This window comes from Ammospiza nelsoni, chromosome 32, assembly GCF_027579445.1.
Source record: "Ammospiza nelsoni isolate bAmmNel1 chromosome 32, bAmmNel1.pri, whole genome shotgun sequence".
NCBI lineage: Eukaryota > Metazoa > Chordata > Aves > Passeriformes > Passerellidae > Ammospiza > Ammospiza nelsoni.
Genome location: NC_080664.1, coordinates 1072464 through 1091182, shown reverse-complemented (window position 1 = coordinate 1091182; position 18719 = coordinate 1072464). Strand labels below are relative to the sequence as shown.

The following is an 18719-nucleotide window of genomic DNA, read 5'->3' as shown; positions in this document are numbered from 1 at the left end:
CATTATACTGTGTTATGAATCAACTCAAAGCAATTGCCAAGCTGAATAATAAGTTAGAGAAATGACAACTCTGGCATTATATATATATTTATAAAAATAGATATGAGTGTTCTCCAAGCAGTTGATAGAGAATTCCTACTGAGGCCCAAGTCGCCAAGGGTTATCTGGCTAAGAAATCAGAAGATGAAAAATTTCACAGTTATTTTAACTGCCACTTACATTCATTCTATGGCAACACGAGCATATATTACTAAGATGGTTATGGAATATATCACAATTGAGTTTTCCAGTGTTCACAACTTACAACTTTAAATTTGTACACTTGCTATTCACTAAAAAAAAAAAGAGGAAAAAATAAAGATGTGATTCTTACTGCTGGAAGCTACTTTTCCCTAACGCTTTATACAGAACTTTGAACCCTGGTATGCTGATTTTGGCAGATTAATGCGCTGAATGTTCCTATTTCGGTCATTAATCACCCTGAAACTTAACCACTTACTGCACAATAGTGTTGCAAATTCAGTCAGCACACAGCTGGCAAGGAGCCACTGCTCCAGAGGGGATTTCCTTAACTCTGCATCTTTAGTTCCACTTTAAACAGTTAAAAAGAGTCAGTTGCTATGACATCAGCTGTAAACAACGAGTTCCCAGGAGCCTAAACCCTGATTTCTGGCAATACAGCAGCCAACAGCCTATTCCAGAGTCAGCACAGAGAAAACCCAGCCACAGCTCTGGTTTGCTGCCCAGTCATCCAGAGATGACAGAGAGTGCCCAGAGTTCCCACCTGCAAGGCAGAATTCAGCATCTGCAGCTGGAATTCCAGGCTCCTTACCTGTGCAGGTAACAGCACCTGCCCATCCTACCCTGGGGCTGCCTCAGGAAAACACACCAAGAAAAATGCACTAAAGTCTGTAATAAAGAAATTAGAGAAAGTAACAAGAGAGGGAAAAAGCAAACAAACAAAACCCCAAACCTAAGGAGCTGCCCTCAAAAGGAGGCGAGCAAAAAGGGCATAATAAAGATTCTCACATGCTCCCTTTGCCTCCTTCCACTGCGTCTACGAGACAATTTCTGCTGTCCACACACTCTCATCTACAATCCAGTATCCTGCAAAACTTATACCTTAAAAAGCTTGCTGAATGAAATATTAGTAAGGTCAAGAGACTCTACTTCAAGCTGGAAACACATGGGTTACACTACAGCAGTACATTCAGTTTTCATCATCAGTGACTAAGTGATGACAACAGGTCTGGCTGCACTCGCTCCGCTCATGCTGCTGCAGAGGCCTCTGCAATGCCAGGCCATCCATGGCAGACACACCAGCCCACAAGCCAAACGTTAAATAGGTTAAAAAAAGTTCTAATTTTACAGAAATGCTCATTTTCCAAAAATAATATTCTCTTATCCTTTGCCTCCTACACCGAGGGACAGGTTAATTTGTCAACTCATATCCTTTCACTTTGTCAAAACGCTACTTTCACAATCCCAAAGCTGATTTCAAGCAGGAAACCCTCTGCAAATTAAAAACAAAATTACAAAAATTATAATCTCTATATTTATAGTGATTGGAATCCTCCAGCATTTGTGAAATCACTTCTAGAGATGAATTTTGGGACCCTCCACAACTTCTCCACACAAGCCACGCTCCAGTTCAATACTCCCCGAATCCTTCCCTCCTCCTCAGTCTCTCTGCTGCTCTTTAGTCCACAGCTCAAGTGAAACAGAGAATCATTGGCTGGCCCAGCGTTACTTTGGTGACCGGGGTGGCACGAACTGCTCCTTGCCCGCGCGGCGCGGCGCTCCCTGAGGCGAAGATCTGCGTCCAAACTGGCGCCTCTGTTCCCTGATTTTGGCAGCAGCTCCCCTGGGAGCTCCGCTGCCGCGGAAGCCGCAGAAATCCTTCATTCTCCCCTCGGGCCTCTCGTGAGGAGCCTTCTCCGGAGCCTTCTCCGCCGTACCGTTCTCTTCGCTTTTGGCAGGGGCCACGATGTTGGTGCGGTGCTCCCTCAGAGGCTGCACGGGGACTGCAGGGGGCTCCTTTGGGGGCTTCTGGCAAACTTCAGCATAGCTGAGCTTGCGAGGCTCCTTTGGGAGCAAGGAGAAGAGAGAGGTTTATGCACCAGAGCCACCTCCCAGCCCAGGCCAGGCATGAAGCCAGGATACAACAGCAGCAACACACACACAGCGAGCAGAGGGGAGCTCCCAGGTGCACCATCAGCTCATCCTGGAGCACCACCAGCTGCACAACCTGGAGCACCACCAGCTGCACAACCTGGAGCAAGCCCCCTGTGTCATTCCCAATCCCTGCTCTGGGCCTTACCTGTGTTGACAGAGCAGGAGCTGCACTTGCTTGAGCAGAAGGTGAGGAGGTGTTTGTCCTCGGTGGCTTTGCAGCACTGATGGGACCGACGGATGCCGGCGGAGAAGCTGGGCTGGCCACGTCCTTTGGAGCAGACACTTCCTCTGGTTTGCTCTCTGGCTGAACCGTGCTGATAAACCAACAACAATTCGAATTAAAACCTATCAACACTCAGGTTTCAGAGATTATTTCCTTTTTTTGAAGTCAAAGCACAGAACAGAACAGCACAGCCATCCCCACCATGATCTGGTGGCCTCTGGAGATGATACCACCCAACATTACTGCCAGACACTGGTGGGAGACTTTGCTAGAACATGCACATGGGTCACCAGGCTCTAGGGGCATCAGTTCCAGCACTGCCAGACAGGTGAGGAAGGGGATTGTCCCACTCTTCTGCACTGGGGTGGCCTCACTCCAGTCCTAGGGGCAGTTTGGGCACCACATTATCAAGAAGATCTGAAGATGTTGGAGAGGGTCCAAAGCAGGATCAGGGGGTCAGGAGGGTCTAGAGGAGTGGCTGAGGGCTCTGGGTCTGTTCAGCTGGACAAGAGACTGAGAGGAGACTCCGTGGGGGCTGCAGCTTCATCCCGAGGGGCAGCTCCCATCTCTGCTCCCTGTGACCAGGGACAGGACACCAGGGAACCACTGCAGCTCTGCCAGGGCAGCGAAATCAGGAGAGGATTCTTGTGCCAGAGGGTGCTGGGCACTGCCCAGGCTGCCCAGGGAATGGGCACAGCCCTGAGGCTGCCAGAGCTGCAGGAGCTGCTCCAGGGATGCTCAGGGTGGGATTGTTGGGGTGTCTGTGCAGGGCCAGGAGCTGCACTGGATGATCCTTGGGGTCCCTTCCAGCTCAGGACACTCCAGGATTCCATGGTGTGCCCATGTTCTCTGCATACCTCAGCACCACAGGCTCAGTCTGGCTCGGGGAGCTCACGCTGGGCACGGGTGGTTGGGCAGTGCTGGGCGTTTGTTCTTCTGGAGCAGGAGCAGGAGCAGGGCAGGGGCACAGGGAGTCTTTGCTTTCCTGCAAAGACACAGAGCAAAAGTTGCAAAATACAGAACAATTCTCAAATTGCTCCACAATATGGCACTGTAAGACATCTGAAAAGTGGGGTAGTCCCAAAGGCTGCTCAAGTCCTGATGATAGGAATTTTACTTCTTTTGGATCATCACCTCTAAAGCAATACCTCCTTATATGGGCAAAACAAGCAGTGGGTAAAACCAGAACTAAGGCTAGGTCATCCAGAATGTCAGTGCTTAGTCCTACCAGCTCAAAGAAGGGATTAATCTGGCAAAATCCCTTGCCCACACTTCACTAAATTGTTCCTACTCCAAGAGCCAACATTCCTCCTTTGCCCACTTTATTTCTAAACACCACTCAGTTTACAACAGCATAACTGCATCAGCCCTAGCTGCATTCCCTCAGAGAAGAAAGGGACAATGCACTATGAGGTCTGGGATTAAAGCACTGAATACGTGGCTCTAACAAACCAAGCCTTTAACAGGGAAAAGGGAGTCCCAGCACCCAGATATGCACATGTGAGTACAGAGACAGGACCAGGCACCTTCTCTTTGCAGACTCCTTTAACGACGTCGGACATCCTGCTCTCCAGCACAGGCTCTCCCAGGATTTTTGCTGTGCTGCCAGGCAGAGGTGGGAAATTGGATGCAAGCAAGTCAAACTTTGGTGTCTGAGTCTTTGTTTCTGCTGAAGGCTGAGGTCTCTGGAGAGGGAAAACACAAGTTACTAGAGTTGTAACACTGAGCAGTGAAAGCCCTGAGCAAGTGTCAGGAACTTCCTAGACAACTGTAAACCCCAATGTAATCTGAGGATTTAAGGACTCTGCCATTCATTCAGTAACTGGGAAGCCAACACTCTGCACTTTGTGTGACTCGTGCAAAAAAGGGAAGCAGAACTTACTGAAACCCGGTCGTCCTCCCGTCTCCTGCGACCTCTGAACACGTTCCTCCTTTAAAGACAAGAACAGCAGTCAGTGCCTGCAGCCAGCTGCAGTGGGCACTGCTCTGCATGAGGGCAGCACAGCTGCCTGCTGAGCCCTCTCACACATGGCTCTGGGATGTTCTCCCTCCTCACAAGGGGCCAAAGTTCCAGCTTTGGAAGAAGTTGGAAAAGAATCAATATGGGAACAGCTCCTCTTTCTCAGCTCCCCGCATGAGCATCTGACCGAGCACAGGGACAATTATTTTATAGTAATAAACTTCTTAGTCCGATTTCTCACTGAGCTGCTCTTTCAAGTGTCTAAACCCTGAGTTACAAAGAGATAAAAACAGTTAATCTTAAAATACTGAGGAGCATCAAATTCCCAACTGAGGATTCACTTATTATTTACAGCAATACAGATGCCAACTTTACTTCAGCATCTGTTTTAATTCAGGAAACAAATCAGTTACTTTAAAATAAAGACACCTCACTGTCTTACAGCCAGCTGTTTGTCAGAGTAACTACCAGCTGGAGAGTGAAGCTGGAACCACTCCTGCCCCCAGGTCAGCATTTACTGCTCTTGATTTACTTAAGCATCAGTTTTCTCGTGGCTGCTCCTTACAGAAATATATTTTGTGCTGATGGTTGATATCTTTGGCTCACACAAGCCAAGTTCCAGTGTGACACACAGGACACAGCCTTTACCTGCCCCTGCCGACGCCGTAATCGCCGTTCTGCTCCAGCTGTGCCATGGGAGAATCCTTCTGGGAATACCCTTGGTCTTGGTGCCCCGTTAATGAGCTGTTGTGGCGCTCCATGACAAAATTCCTGGAGCTGGTTCTGCTCAGGTCCCCCATGGGCAGGGCCCCGGCGCCGGGCGGCCCCTCCGGGTGCTCCGAGCTGCTGGACGAGCGGAAATGGGGCTTGACCCTGCAGGGACAGAGTGGGAGCTGTGGGACACCCAAACTGAGGAACCACAGCAGGGCAGGAGCTGTGGGACCCCCGCGCTGAGGAACCACAGCAGGGCAGGAGCTGTGGGACACCCAAACTGAGGAACCACAGCAGAGCCACCACCAACTGCAGCTGATTCACAGCTACAAGAAAAGCAGGCCAGCAAGCAGCAGAATTCCTCTTTGAGATCGCTGCCCAAAAGATACCCGAGAGGGGAAATAAAACCCCAAAACCCAGGGGTCGCAGAAGAGCCAGAAGAACCCGAAGAGGAATTTTTCCTCCATCTGGGCCTGCAGCACTGGCACAGGGCATTGGAAATGGAGCTGGAGAAACAAGCCAAGGCCAAGGAACACACTGATCTGGCCACAGGCAAACAGACTGAACTGAGACACAAGGCCAGGAGTGACTGGACATGGCAGATCAGGCCAGGGCAGCTGAGCCCTACCATGCATGGCCAGGCTCAGCCTGGCTGCTCCCATTCCCAAACCCCCAGCACTGACTCTGCAGCTCCCAACCCACAAATGTTCCACCCTGTTACTGATTATTCAGCTTTAAAGCTGTGGTTCCTTTGAGCACAGACACAGCTCTGCACTCTCAGTACTGCTGCAAGTTCAGGCTCAGGGTCTTAAATGCAGAACTCTCCAGAAAAACTCAGTTCCAGCACAATATGGAACATTTTTCTGGAGCAGCATTTAGGTGTCTTCAACTATTTTCTACTTTTGCCCCTCACTGGTTTTCCATGCAGCACTGATCAAAGAACCCAAATTCTCTCTCCTTTGGTAAACTCTGCACATCTCATAATTTAAGGGCAGCAGGAGGATTTTGCACACTTGCTGTTTTTAAACAATCTCATTATAACATTCCATGAAATCAGAAGAAACTCTCCTAGTGCCAGCCAAAGTACAATTCCTCCATCTCCCTTTCCCACAAGGATGTTGCAACAAATCAGCACAAAATAAATACGAGTGGCTTAAACAAATGTTTAGCTACAGAGAAAACTCCAGCAGTTAACTATTAACTGTCTGTACCACAAAACAAATCAGGTTTAATGGGCCAGGACAGAAACCCAAAAGCAGCAGCTGGATGAACTCTCCAAACAAGCTGTTCTGCAGGTCAAGAGGAGATTTGCTGAACAGAGATGAATTCACACTTCCCAGCTTCAAGAACCAGATTTAAGGGCCCAGTAAAGTTTTAGTTTCCCATCAGCAACAACCACAGGGAGAAGGTGGAGCAAAGTCAACTGAACTCTGCCATTTCATCCAAGTTGTTCTCAAAATGGCACATTCTAAAGTCACTGTTCAGCCCTCAGATCTCATAATCTTAACCGTCATTGAGAAGGCCACAGCCTTGTCTGGGCAGAAGAGCAAAGCAGAAAAGACAAGGAAAAATAAAGGAGAGGAAAAAAAGAGCAGAGAAGAGGAGAAATGATGTGAGAGCAGAAGGAAGGAAGAGCAGGAGGAAGGACAAGCAGGGAGCACAGGCTGCCCAGCCCCAACTGTGACCTGTTCTCTCTTAGCGCGATACTTGATCATCACTGGGCTGCCAGGACCTGCACACACTGACCCTAAAAGCTGCCACCTCAAGCACCCCAATCTTACAAACTGAAGCCTTTACATAACCAGGATTTTAAAAGCTTGGGGTTATGCAGATGTGATGTACAAGGAGGCATTTCAAGGTGCTAGCACTTGGATGCCACAGTTCTTGCACAGCTGCAGCATCTGTGCTTCCATGAGGGCCCATATACCTGAGAGCTTTACAGATTTTAAGATTGTGCACAATTTAAAGCAAAAAAAAAAAAAAAAAAGCCAAACCACCTTTGTCAAGATGTGAGTTTGAAGCTGAGCAGCTGCAATTGGAGCAGCTGCTCCATGTTCCAGGCAGTCACGCTCCCAGTTCCACAGTCTGGGTTAAGACTCTGCTGAGTCACCACACACCAAAGCTTGAAGTTCCCCTTCTGCCAAGAGCCACAGACCTGAACTGCACCACAAACCCACTCACAGCCCTGGCAGCTGTTGACTGATCTCTCTAACAATACCAATAGCAATTCCCATGATCCCAGCCCAGTGCTGCACACAAACTCCCACCCCCACACACAGGTTACTACTCCGTTGTGTTCACAGAGCAATTGCTCCAGCAATACAAAGCGTTTCCTCCTCCCCAGTGTTTGTGTCTGAGCTAAGTCCTTACAGCTCTCAGGAAAGATGGGGACAAAGCAAATAAATTACAGGAACAGCCCCAGCATCGAGCAGTTGGACGCAGCAATCAGGACAAGCAACTCCCACTGCAGGAACCAGCAGCTCCACAAGGCTGATCCCAGCAGGAAGGCTTATGTTGTGCTGCAGGAGTTTATAATCTGTGTATAACAAACATAATTACAAGTATGACCTGAGGAGGAAGTTATTTGTCTGCAAAATTCCTCTGAGGCTTTTAAAGGAGTTGCCTTGGCTCTCTACAGCACTGTGTCCATTATTTTAGGCTCTTAAGCTGCCACCTTCTACTTCATGTTTTTAGTAAAGTTAAAAAACATCACTCATTTGATGAAACAAAATAAATAATGTGGTCCCATCACACTGCATGGGGCATGCAAGGAACACTTGAGGATCTCAGCAGTGCAAGTTTTGCAGGAGCAAACCCCTGGCAGACCTCTCTTACCGATTCCTGTGGAATGGGCGACCTATACTCAGAGAAGCAGCATTTGTTTTATATGATCCTGGTGTATTAAAGCCATTCACAAATCCACCGTTGGGAAACGGGGCCTGCAACAGACACAACAGTCTCAGTGGCTGAGCTACAAAGAGAAGGTTTGCAGATTAATGATCAGCTTCAGCAGTTACTCATGGCTGTAATTTCACACTGGGCTACAGCATCTACTGTGGTGGGAATTCACTACTCCAGCCAAATCCCCACAGGTTCACAGTCTGCATCTGCTTCAGCAGAGTTCCCCCATTCCTGGAAAAGCTGTGGGCTCTTCCAGTAATACAAGCTGCAGAATAATGAAATTTCACACCAAAATTCCTTGAAATACGTGGCAGCCAATGGTGAGACTGGCAGCTCCTCTGACAGCGTTGCTTTATCAGGACATGTCACAAAACAGAAGGATCTGACCAAGAAACCTGGAACACCCCCTCACCCTAGGGATTATTAACCAAATTCCCCCTGATGGGCTGGGCTCCTCCCCTTCTCAGCTGTTACTCACCAGTGGTGTCTCAAAGTAAGGTGCAGGATTTGGAGACCACGTCTGAGGCACGATGCTGTAAATGGAGTACTGCTGAGGGCTATATACAGGCTGCATAAACAGGGGGGAGGCAAACTGGGCTTGGGTCTGCACGGGCTGGGGATACACACTGGAATCCACCACCCGGTAACCATTCTTAGCAAAAAACGTGTTGATGGCTTTTATCCTGGCCTGCAAGACAGCAAATCACACCAGGTGTCAGCTGGGAGAAAAGGAGAACGTGGAATCTTTCTTGCCTGCTGGAGGGATGTGAAGGTTCATTACTGTTTATGAATAAAAACTGATAAAATCATTCCAGCTCATAATCCCACAGCATGATAAGGGGAAGGACACATGTTGCTTTAGCTGGGTGATCTGTAAAACTGAAGATAAATGCAGGAACTGTCCAGACTCCAATCGTGACAGCTCCTCTCACAATCCATGCAATTTGCTCCAGCCTGCTTTGTGCAGCAGCCAACTCAAGGCTCACAGTGGCAGGAATCCCTCTCCTGAGCTCTGCAAACCCAGATTCTGGGGCAAGTGGAGAAGGGAAGCCAGCACAGGAATGTATTTCACCCCCCCTGGGAAGCAGTGCTGTGAGTAACCAGCAGCCACTTGAACTGTAATTTGTCAGAGCTCCCCATGACCTCGTTCAGTCTCAGCCTCCAGAGCCAGAGTTATGGACTATCCCACTGCCGAGTCCTTGGATCACCCCCCACAAATGGTCACCATCATCCAAACAGAAACAACACAATGCAATCCCAACAGAAACAGCAGCTAAAGCAGCCTCACCATTACTGGCTTGCCCTGAAAGGTTTTCACTTCTTCCCTTAAGTATTTGAATGCCTGCAGATACAAAAAAAAATCAACATTAGAATATCTTGATCAAGTTGTACTTCCCAAAGGATGTTCCATGATTTAACACAAATGTGCAGTCATGTGCTTCCCTGTCAGCCCAGCTAAATTCATTAACACTTTAAATTCAGGACTCTAGTGCCAGTCATGGCCAGAGAATGCCAAGGCAAGAGCCAGGCAAGGGAATTATAACCCCACAATCTCTCACCTTTGGTCTTATTAACCAGAATCTGCCAGTAATCTCTTAGAACAACAAAGAGGGGATCAGTAAATAAATATTTCTTTTAGCTGCAGGAAGCACAAGTGCACTTTCCCTGAGCAGGGGCAGGATTAAAGCTGGGGTGCCAGAGGAAGGCAGCCTTACCTGCTGGGCGTCAGTGTCGGACTGGAATGTAACGTACCAGTTGTTGTTGTGAGCAAACTCACAGCTTATCACCTTGGGGCAGTTCTCATTCTTGAACAGAGCCTTCACCTCCTGGGGAGACAAGTTCAGGGCCCTTGTAAGTGACCCAAGTTTATGCTCCAGCTCCTCAGCTGCTGCTCTCCCCTGACCAGGGATGTTTTCTTATTCCCCTGACCAAATTACCCTCTACCACAATTCCTACTTCAGCCTCCTGGGCTCCCCAAGATAAAACAGAGCAACCACAGCTGTAAGAAAATCAAGATCTGTGTAGACCTGGTGATACTTTCATATGAAACAGGTAGGAAAAGTGTGGCTTTAGATCAGCAGAGTCATGGAGACAACAATGATTCCATGAAATATTTCTGAGTCAAGGCGACCTGACAGCTTTGCAATAATCAGATTGTAAAGAATAGGACAAGCAGCTGCTCAGAGTTTGCATTAAAAGAACTCATTAAAAATGCTGGTAGACTAACACCATGTATTACAACTTTAAAAAACAAAGAACTAAATCATTCTGTTTGCCAAGTATCAGGAGGAATTTTATTATCCTCCCTCCTCAGGCATAATGAGCTCAGCTCATGCTGGGGCTCAATGAATGAGAAATGTTTAGCAACATTTCTTGCTGCCAAAACAACTGTCTGACTTCAAGTAAAGTTATTGCTGTGACAAAAATTTAGCCTGAATTCCAAGCTATGCCCTGGACTGTTTTATTTTTGAATCTGAAAAGAAACCAGTTCAAACTTCCTTCCAGAAAAGCCAAGCTAGCTCAGCTTTGGGGGAAAAAAAGTTTACTTAAGAAGGTTTAAATATAGTAGTAAATAATGGGAAGGGATAATAACAATAAGTTTTTGTTTTGGATATTTTGACACTGCACCCAAGCGGAAAAAGTTACTGATGTGGTCTAGAAGAAAAATATCCGTGTTTAATCCAATTAAACACCAGCTGACCTTTCCCTGGTGCTCTTTGAAGCCCTGTTGAGAACACCTTCCAAAACCAGTGCAAGTTACTTATTTCCTTTCTCCTGATTTACCTCTATAGGTGTAGTTTCGGGGATCTCACGGAGAATGATAATGCATCGTTTGTGGTTTGGTCTGACTTTCTCCCCCCTTTCATCCACTTGTACCATAGGAGAAGCTGAAAATAAAGTACAAAATTTGGACATCTCAGCAGTAGCAGACTCTCTCATGGACTTTGGAACAAAGAATGAGAATTCAGGAGTTTGGATGAGCTTCCTACTCAATAAAGCTCCTGTCACCATTTACCAGAACAACAAACCATAACCAGCTCAGAGACTGCAGTATCTCTCTGAAGCATGGAAGGATTCTTTGTGCTACTGATACAAATATCAAATTCCCAGACTTACATCTCAAAACTTCAAGAATAAGGTCCATGTCCGTTGTCAGCTTCTTAATCCCTTCCATGTTGGCAATTGTCCATATTGGAACAAACTGATCACTGTCCATCTGAGACATCAAGTAGAGATCCTTTGAAAGATTCTCTCTAAAAAGATATAAAATTATTATTTAATAAAGTCCTGAACTTAGAGAAAACTCAAAACAAGAGGATAACTATAGGCTTAAACAAATATTCACCAGTACCATTCACAACCAAAACACCCTCAGGTTTTCTCTCCTGGAAGAAATCCCAGCAAATCAACACAAAGCAGAGTAAGATAATTTTAAAAACTTAATGAAGTTCTAGTGCCCTACACATTTGTCTGCAAAAAAGGTCTGCCAAAAAGACTTCTGGTACCACACAGGACATGATCTCAACATCTTATGACTGTGGAGCACAAAGTGATCCTCATCCAAGGACAGAGCTGCACAGACAGGACTGAAACAGCTGGAAGGTGCCACAGGGCTTCTACAGCACATCAGCAAATCTTGGTTTGTGTTTTTATCAGGATGATGGTACATATCAAGCCAAGAAGAGGGATATTTGCCAAAGATTATTTAGTAAAGGGTTTATACCACTGCACTTACCGAGAGAAGCAGAATTCAAGCTGTTTTCTCAAACATTCTCTGATATCTTCTGTAGACACAGTGGAGCTGCCATCACCTGAAAGGGACCACATCCACCATCAGCTCCCACTTTTATGGCAACAAGACCAAGCAAGGACACATCTCATTGCAGAATACAAGAATAAATCCCTCTGGGAAGAGGCAAAGCTCATCCAAGATGATTAAAGACCCCAGACACCACTGTCTCAAAATGACTCTGATCCCACTTTGCACTTGTTTGGCCACGTGTTGAGGCCATACTGGAGCTTCTTGGGTACACACGGACATGTCAGAGCTCCAGCTTAGTCGCAGCACACTTAGAGCAGCTCCAGGGGGGTTACGGACACTGACAGCAGCATCTGAACTTTTAACACTCACCAGACACTTCATAGATTTGGTATCCCAGATCTTCAGTCGCCAGGACAATTCCATTTGCTGACGCCTCATCAACTCCTGTGCCATTCCTTGTGGCTTCACAGGACGGGGAATACATCACTTCATACTGCTTGCAGCTGTCCTCTGAGATCTCTATGTTACCTGGCAGCAGGAAAACTCCTGTCAGCTTCAGCACATTTCCCTCTGAAAAATTCTGGCTACCAACATTAACACAAATACTCAAGAAAGCTGTACCTCAGAGTGTCTAACCTTAGCCTGTATTTCTTAGACTTTGTGTTGGATAGAACTTTTACCTCTCCAATTTCAGGAAGATCTGGTTTGCACCAGGCTCTCAGGGAAAAGCAAATAAAAGTAAATAAAGGATCCTGAAATTGATCCCCAAAGTGGCACAGAATCTAAAAACCAGTCCTTCCACGTGAAATTTAAAATATTTAAGTGAGGTTGCTAAAAACAAAGGATGAAAATTGCTTACACTGCCTCAATTGCTTCACTTTGTTATGAAGAGAAAAATGCGTTTCTGTCAGGCAAAGCACAAACCCAGCGCTCTCTCCTCACTTCTGCTGACTTACCAGAAACCTTTGACAAGGCCATGCAAGCTGAATGTTCTCTTCTTTATCCCTAACTTTTACTAAACCATTTTGCAGGGAATCTTCTGCATCCTCTGCCACGCTTTGAGTCACCTCAGCTACACCCTGGATCGAGTCTGAGCCAGACAAGTGAAACCAGTTGAATCTTTAGTTTACACTGCCTGTGTGGCAAGGATGGGAATGGGACTGCAGTGGAACGGCCTGAATGAAAGGAGGTAACCATGGGTACTGCACAGGGTTCTGCTCCAGAATAAATTTGTTCTGCTCCAGAACAAATGCTCCTGACAGTGCTCAGCAGCACCTCAGTCCCCCAGGATTGCAGGTGGCCCTCAGATCTCATTTTCCTGTTCACAGGGTCCAGCGGATGCTCAAGTGCAGCCATGGCATGAATCCATTTCTACACATTCAGCACCCTGCTCCCTCTTAGCGCGTTACTTGGTCATCACCGGGCCCCTGAATCCTGTTCCAGCAGAGCTCAGAGCCCTTCCTGAAACCTTCCTAAGACCCAGCACCCTCACAAACCACCTGCTGCTTCCTCATCTTCCTTCACAACACTGCTCCAACAGCACTCAAGGACAGCAGCTCCTGTCCAGAGCTTCCAGAGGTTGCTCCTCACAGCTGAGCTCCCCAAGTGCCCCCCAGGAGAGGCCATATCACGACCCCTGTCCCAACACCTCACCCTCAGCTGGAGTCCCCTGGGCTGCTGCTGTCTCCTGCCACGTGTGCTCTGTGCCATTGGTGGGGGGCACGGCCTCAGCACTGCCCTGGGGCACTTCTTGCCACACTTTTGCGTTGGGGTTCAAGCCAGCACCTTTCGATGTTACCTGCTGAAGAGAGCAGAACGCTTTGGTGAGTGAGAGCAACTCAGAGGAGCCTCTGAAGTCAAGCCAGGAAATACAGGCAAATTTAGTGATTGTCTCTAGAGTTCCACATCTCAAGTGTCTACCCAGCTATTAAGCACCTATGTGATTTTTTTATCAATGAAAACAGGAAAATCCTTGGTATTTTCCAAGTATTTCGTTTCTACCTCCATGAGAAGTGTTGCCTTCAACCTCTCTTTATTGACATCCGACAACATCAGCGGAGGCAGCGGCTACTCGGCAAGGACTCTGGGAACTCATAAGCTTTTAAAGACTTGACTGTCATAATGCTCCAGTCCCCTTTCACCAGAAAGGGAAATTTTCCCTCCTCCAGACCCCTTCCTAGAAAGGAAGGTAAAAAAACATATGTCAAGGAGAAGAAACTGTATAACTTAACCAAATTAGTGACATCTGTACTAACCAAGCATCAGCTGCGCTGTGTCAGGATTCCTCCTGAACTTACCCCAGTCCTACCCCATTCCCCAGGAATCTTACACACATCAACAGACACTACTGATTTCCTCAGACTGGTAACCAAGGAGATTAAAGGTTTTGAATTGCCAAGACAAACTTACACACCATCCCAGTCTGCTGGGGAGAGAACAGGATCTGCTCACTTTGGGCCTGGGCAACAAGGACCATAATTAGAGTCAAAGGGTTACAAATGAAACAGACAAGAAGAACTGCAAGACTCCAGCCTGGCACCTGACACAGAGAAACACTCATTCCCACAGCACAAGATAAGAATCCTTCAAGGTCCCTCTCCCAGAGCTGCTCAAAGGCATTTTGGGTGAGGAATCCAACAATACAGCAGTGGCACAGAGGAAAAACATGGCTTTTGCTCCTTTCATCTAGAGAAATAATAACTATAGTTACAGAGCAGTGAATAAAACTACTCTTTTGCAAAAATTCTCCCCCCAGGATATCCCAACACCCCACAAGCAGTTGTTACAGTTCCTCCAGCCACTGAACGATGCTCCACTTCACTGCTGCAATTTGCTGGACTTTAAAAGGTGAAAGTCATTAATCCAGCTCATATCCACAAACACACAGATAAACTAGCTGGGCATGTTGGAGGCCAGGCTCCTGCATCCTGAAGTTAAGGAGTGGCTCACTACCAGGCCTCAAACACACAGCACAAGGATAAGGAAGCAGTTGCAATAGCTTTAGAGATAATTCCTCTGCCAAGGTCACACCTCGTGCCAGAGCTGTTTGCTGCAAGGACAAGCCCCAGCTCAGTAACAAGAAGCCTCCAAAAACTGGAGAAGTTCAAGACAACCGTGTGAGAAGCAAAACAAAGACCACGGTTTTTGCAAAGCTCTGAGATTCAAACCCCCCACGCACAAGTGACTTAATCCACATAGCAACAGAGTCTTCCCCTCCCGTTAATCTTTGCCCAGGAGCAGAGCTGGAAACTGGAAATAGTTCAGGGTGAAAGGACACACGTGTATTTCCCTTTGCAGATTTCAGAGTAGCTGTTCCCCAACAAAACCTGCAAAGCAAAACCCAGTAACCTGCTGCAACCACACGCTGTCACTGCAGTTCAGCAGTTCCAAACTAAGTTCTGGTCACTCCTGGGCAGCATCACCTGCCCACATGGGCTCCTGCTCACAGATCCAGAGCCAGCAGTTCCTTGAACTTACTTTTCAACAAAGCAAAAAGAAACAAGACACATCCAGGAGATGATTCATTCTTTTCTAAAAATAAACTATGCCTCACTACCTACATCTCTAAGGCTAGCACTGAGCTCAGGTCTAAAGTAATTTGCAGGAATAAATGTGATAAAGTGAAACTGAAACACTTTGTTGTGGTTACTGCATTTCTGGAAGTGACTGGGACTAAAAGCTTTCTGATGAAGTGATGAACACAATGGCTGGGACACACACCTGGAACAGAGCGTGGGCCACTTCCCCTTGTGCTACAAACACTGAGCTGTGACAGCCCAGCAGGATGCAGCCCTGCTCTCACTCATCTTAACAGCAAAACCCCACAGACTGCAGAGGATAAAAAGTCCCTAATTTACATCAGCTTTTGGGAAATTCATGCTGCGCTCCACGAGCAAAATCGCTCCGTCCTGGCCAGCGGCTCTTCAGAAGAGAAGGCCAAAATATCAATTCTTGCTTATTTAACTGAGGCTACAAACACTGAGCCCGTGGGATTGGCTGCAGCATGATCCTCCCAGCTGCTATCGGGAACTTTCATGATGAGGTTAAAGCTTTACAGAGTGACAAAGGTTGGGAACACTCGCTGGGATCCACGAGCTGACAAAGCTCTCCTCCTCAGCACAGCTTCCCCTCTCGTTCACACCACTTCCAGCAAAAGTGGATCAAAGATTCCTCCAGCAACTCCTAAAAATTGGCTATTGAAGAAAACTCTCATTCTGAAACATGGCAAAGGATATTTTTCTTATTGTAATTACATCTAAATTACACTTAACCAGATTCAATGAAGTTAGCAAAATTGTGGGCATTCAAGAGTTTTAAAGCATCAATTTTAATATTAACTCAAATTATTCTGCAACCAAAATCCTAACTCAGATCTTGTGAGAGATTTCCTAGAGTAGACAAATTCTGTGAAATAGAAACAAAGCAAAAAAATCCAGAAGAGAATTTAACCAAACTTGTGAGGGGAGAAACGAACCCTTTTCCAGAAATGGAAACGTAAGCAGATGGAAAAAGCCCAAGGTCAGCAAAGCTGTGGGAGGCAGCTGAGAGAAGCCTTGTGCTGGCTGGGGCACAGGCAGGTGGGGACCCTGAGGGGCTCAGACTCGTGTGACCACCCTCTCTGAGGGGAGCTGATGCACACTCAGAGGCTGGATAAGGAGAGGTTGGTGTCAAACCAACACACACAACTCCTTCAGAGCTGCTGGCAGGTTTCAGGTAACAGTGCAGGGCTCTGCTAACTCCCAACCTCACAGTAACTTCAGTGGTCACAGCAACATCCCTCCCACCAGGAGCTGCAGGGTTTGCCATCGGGGAACCTCCTCCACCCCTTGGAAAAGCCAAGGCACAGCTGTGCTGTCTGAAGGTGGTACCTGGGTCACAGGGGTGTGAACAGGGGCAGTGTGGGGGTCACAGGAAGCCCTACCTGCTCCAGAGGCCCAACAACACTCAGTGCTTCCCACAGTCCTGGATTTCTAACCAGGAGACAGCATGGGCAGCATTTCACCCACCTGAAACACACAGACTCCCATTTCCCCAAGAAATTACAAATATATGGAATTAGGAGCACATACCCATCTGAGTGGAGGCCAGCAGCCATTATCAATTCCATTTCTCTGGATGTATTTATTAATATTCCAATGTACCTAATATTAACTGTTAACACAGATCCTGGCTTAGCGGGAGAAAAAAGGCCTGCCCCAAACATAAACCTATGAAACAGCACAAGCCTTACACAGCCATCACTGCAGAGATTTGGAACTAAAGGATGCTGAAGGAAAATCAATTCTCCCTCACACATGGTGAAGGGCTGGGCACAACCACCACGTTTACATCTCAAGCAGGTCTAAAACAAACACTGACAGCTACAGCAACTCAGCCAATCCCCCTGAAAATCCCAGGACTTCCACACATTCTGTGCTGTATTTTCCAGGCATCCCCAAAGATCCTCAGATAAAGCTGCTGGCTGCTCCCAAGCATCCAACTGCAGCATTCCAGGACACCTAGCTCTGAGCTCCAGTTCTCCGTCCTGGCAGTGAAAATAAACCTTCAGAAAGTCCATATGCTCCTCAGTAACTCAAAATTAAATATTACTGAGGCTTTCAGAATGAAGATCACAGAAACTCCCAACACTATCAGAGAAAGATCAGAGTTGAGTTCGTGCTTTAGGACTCCCTAAAATCTCAAAGTGCTGATGAGCTCCAGCTCCCACCCGCAGCAACGGCAGCAGCCATGTGCTCCCTGATCTGCTCCAGCTCCCGTCCACATCTCCATCCCCACATTCCAGAACCTGCCTCGTGCACCCGGGGCCTCTCGCCACGCTCAGCCTGGGATGAGGCAGCTGCTCATGCCTCCCATCAGCCTCAGCAGTTCCTCTTCCAGCAGAACACTGCAACCCCTAATTCTCCAGGCCTGTCACCGTGTTCAGGAAAACTTTCAGTCCTCCCCGCGAAACCAAGGAACGTTCAGCTCAGAACTGAGGTGATTCACTTAAAAAATAAAACGTGTTTCCTAAACTGCTTTATTGAGAGGTTCCTAGGCACGGAGCACATGTTGGTGTTTGTGTGTGAGCCCACCAGCACCATCTCCCCCATCACCCGAACAAAACCTCTGGGCAGAACCCCCCGAGCCGAACCCCTGGCGCAGACACAGCCCAGCGCCCGCCCGGCTCCCCCCGTGACTCCCCCGGCCCGGGTAGCTCCTTGCTCCGTGCACGTTTCGGGACAAAACTCGGTGCAAAGTTTATGGCGGCCACCCGGGTTCGTTCAGCAAAGGCTAAAAGCGCTTGGCCGAACCCGTGAAAGGCCGTGAGCAGGTGAAGCCCCATCCCGGGCCACAGCGGACACGGCGCCCGCCCTCCTCGGTGACCTCCAGGGCCGGGCCGGGCCGGGCTGCTCGTCCCGCCCGGACCCGGCGCGCCGGGGAACGGCAGAACCGCCCCCTCCCGTGCCACAAACCACCCCCGGTGTTTAATTAACGCAATTAACGAGGCGCCGCGCTCGGGGCAGGCCCCGCGGGGCCGCCCCGCGTGTCGAGGGGCCGGGCCGGGCCCGCTCCTGGGAGGCCTCGGGGAGGCCCCGCGTGTCCCGCGTCACCTTCACGGCCGGGCCGCGGCGGCACCCGAAGGTCACGGCGGCGCCTCCCCCGCCCCCTGCCCCGGCGGAACCTTCCAGAGCGCCCCCCGACCCCCCCCCCCACCGGCCCGCGGCCGCCGCTCCCGGATCTGCTGTGTCAGCCCCGTCCCCTCCCCCGGCGCGGCGTGCGCGGCCTCCCGCCGCCGCCTCCCGCCACATGGCCCGGCACCGTCACCTCACCTCCACGAACAGCAGCATCGTGCCGCCGCGGCCGGCGGGCCCGCGCTCCCCGGTGCCCGGAGCGGCGATCGGGACACGCGGGCTCCGCCTCCGGCCGCGCCGCCCGGCCCGGCCCGGCCCGTCCCGCCCGCTCCCCGCCCGCCGCCGCCGCCTCTTCCGGGCGCACCGAGCGCGTCC

General features: G+C 48.7%; 1 protein-coding gene across 4 annotated transcripts; it reads right to left on the bottom strand.

The window, feature by feature from the left end:
• Nucleotides 1-68: 68 nt before the first annotated feature.
• On the bottom strand, nt 69-18652 carry LARP4 (La ribonucleoprotein 4). Of its 4 annotated transcripts, none has more exons than XM_059491363.1 (17): nt 18543-18637; nt 13735-13909; nt 13387-13534; nt 12103-12261; nt 11707-11782; nt 11088-11224; nt 10755-10858; nt 9686-9796; nt 9259-9312; nt 8449-8658; nt 7905-8008; nt 5007-5231; nt 4281-4329; nt 3925-4083; nt 3256-3383; nt 2321-2489; nt 69-2085 (listed from the first exon to the last, which is right to left on the bottom strand). In XM_059491363.1, exons 2-17 carry the CDS (start codon nt 13783-13785, stop codon nt 1747-1749), a joined length of 2223 nt encoding a protein of 740 aa, XP_059347346.1. In that variant the 5' UTR covers nt 13786-13909; nt 18543-18637; the 3' UTR covers nt 69-1746. The 4 variants fall into 4 exon arrangements, with proteins under 4 accessions (XP_059347346.1, XP_059347347.1, XP_059347348.1 ...); XM_059491364.1 differs by having other exon boundaries at nt 13387-13531; XM_059491365.1 differs by lacking the exon at nt 13735-13909 and having other exon boundaries at nt 18543-18652.
• Between the last annotated feature and the right edge of the window lie 67 nt (nt 18653-18719).

What these genes read in the sequence shown, in the direction of transcription:
- LARP4 (XM_059491363.1), bottom strand. Translation starts at nt 13,785, where the DNA reads ATGTTGTCGGATGTCAATAAAGAGAGGTTGAAGGCAACACTTCTCATG. An exon ending in AGGCAACACTTCTCATGGAG is followed by an intron (nt 13,535 to 13,734) that starts GTAGAAACGAAA and finishes TGCTCTCTTCAG; the next exon opens with CAGGTAACATCGAAAGGTGC. An exon ending in CCAGGGGACTCCAGCTGAGG is followed by an intron (nt 12,262 to 13,386) that starts GTGAGGTGTTGG and finishes TCCTGCTGCCAG; the next exon opens with GTAACATAGAGATCTCAGAG.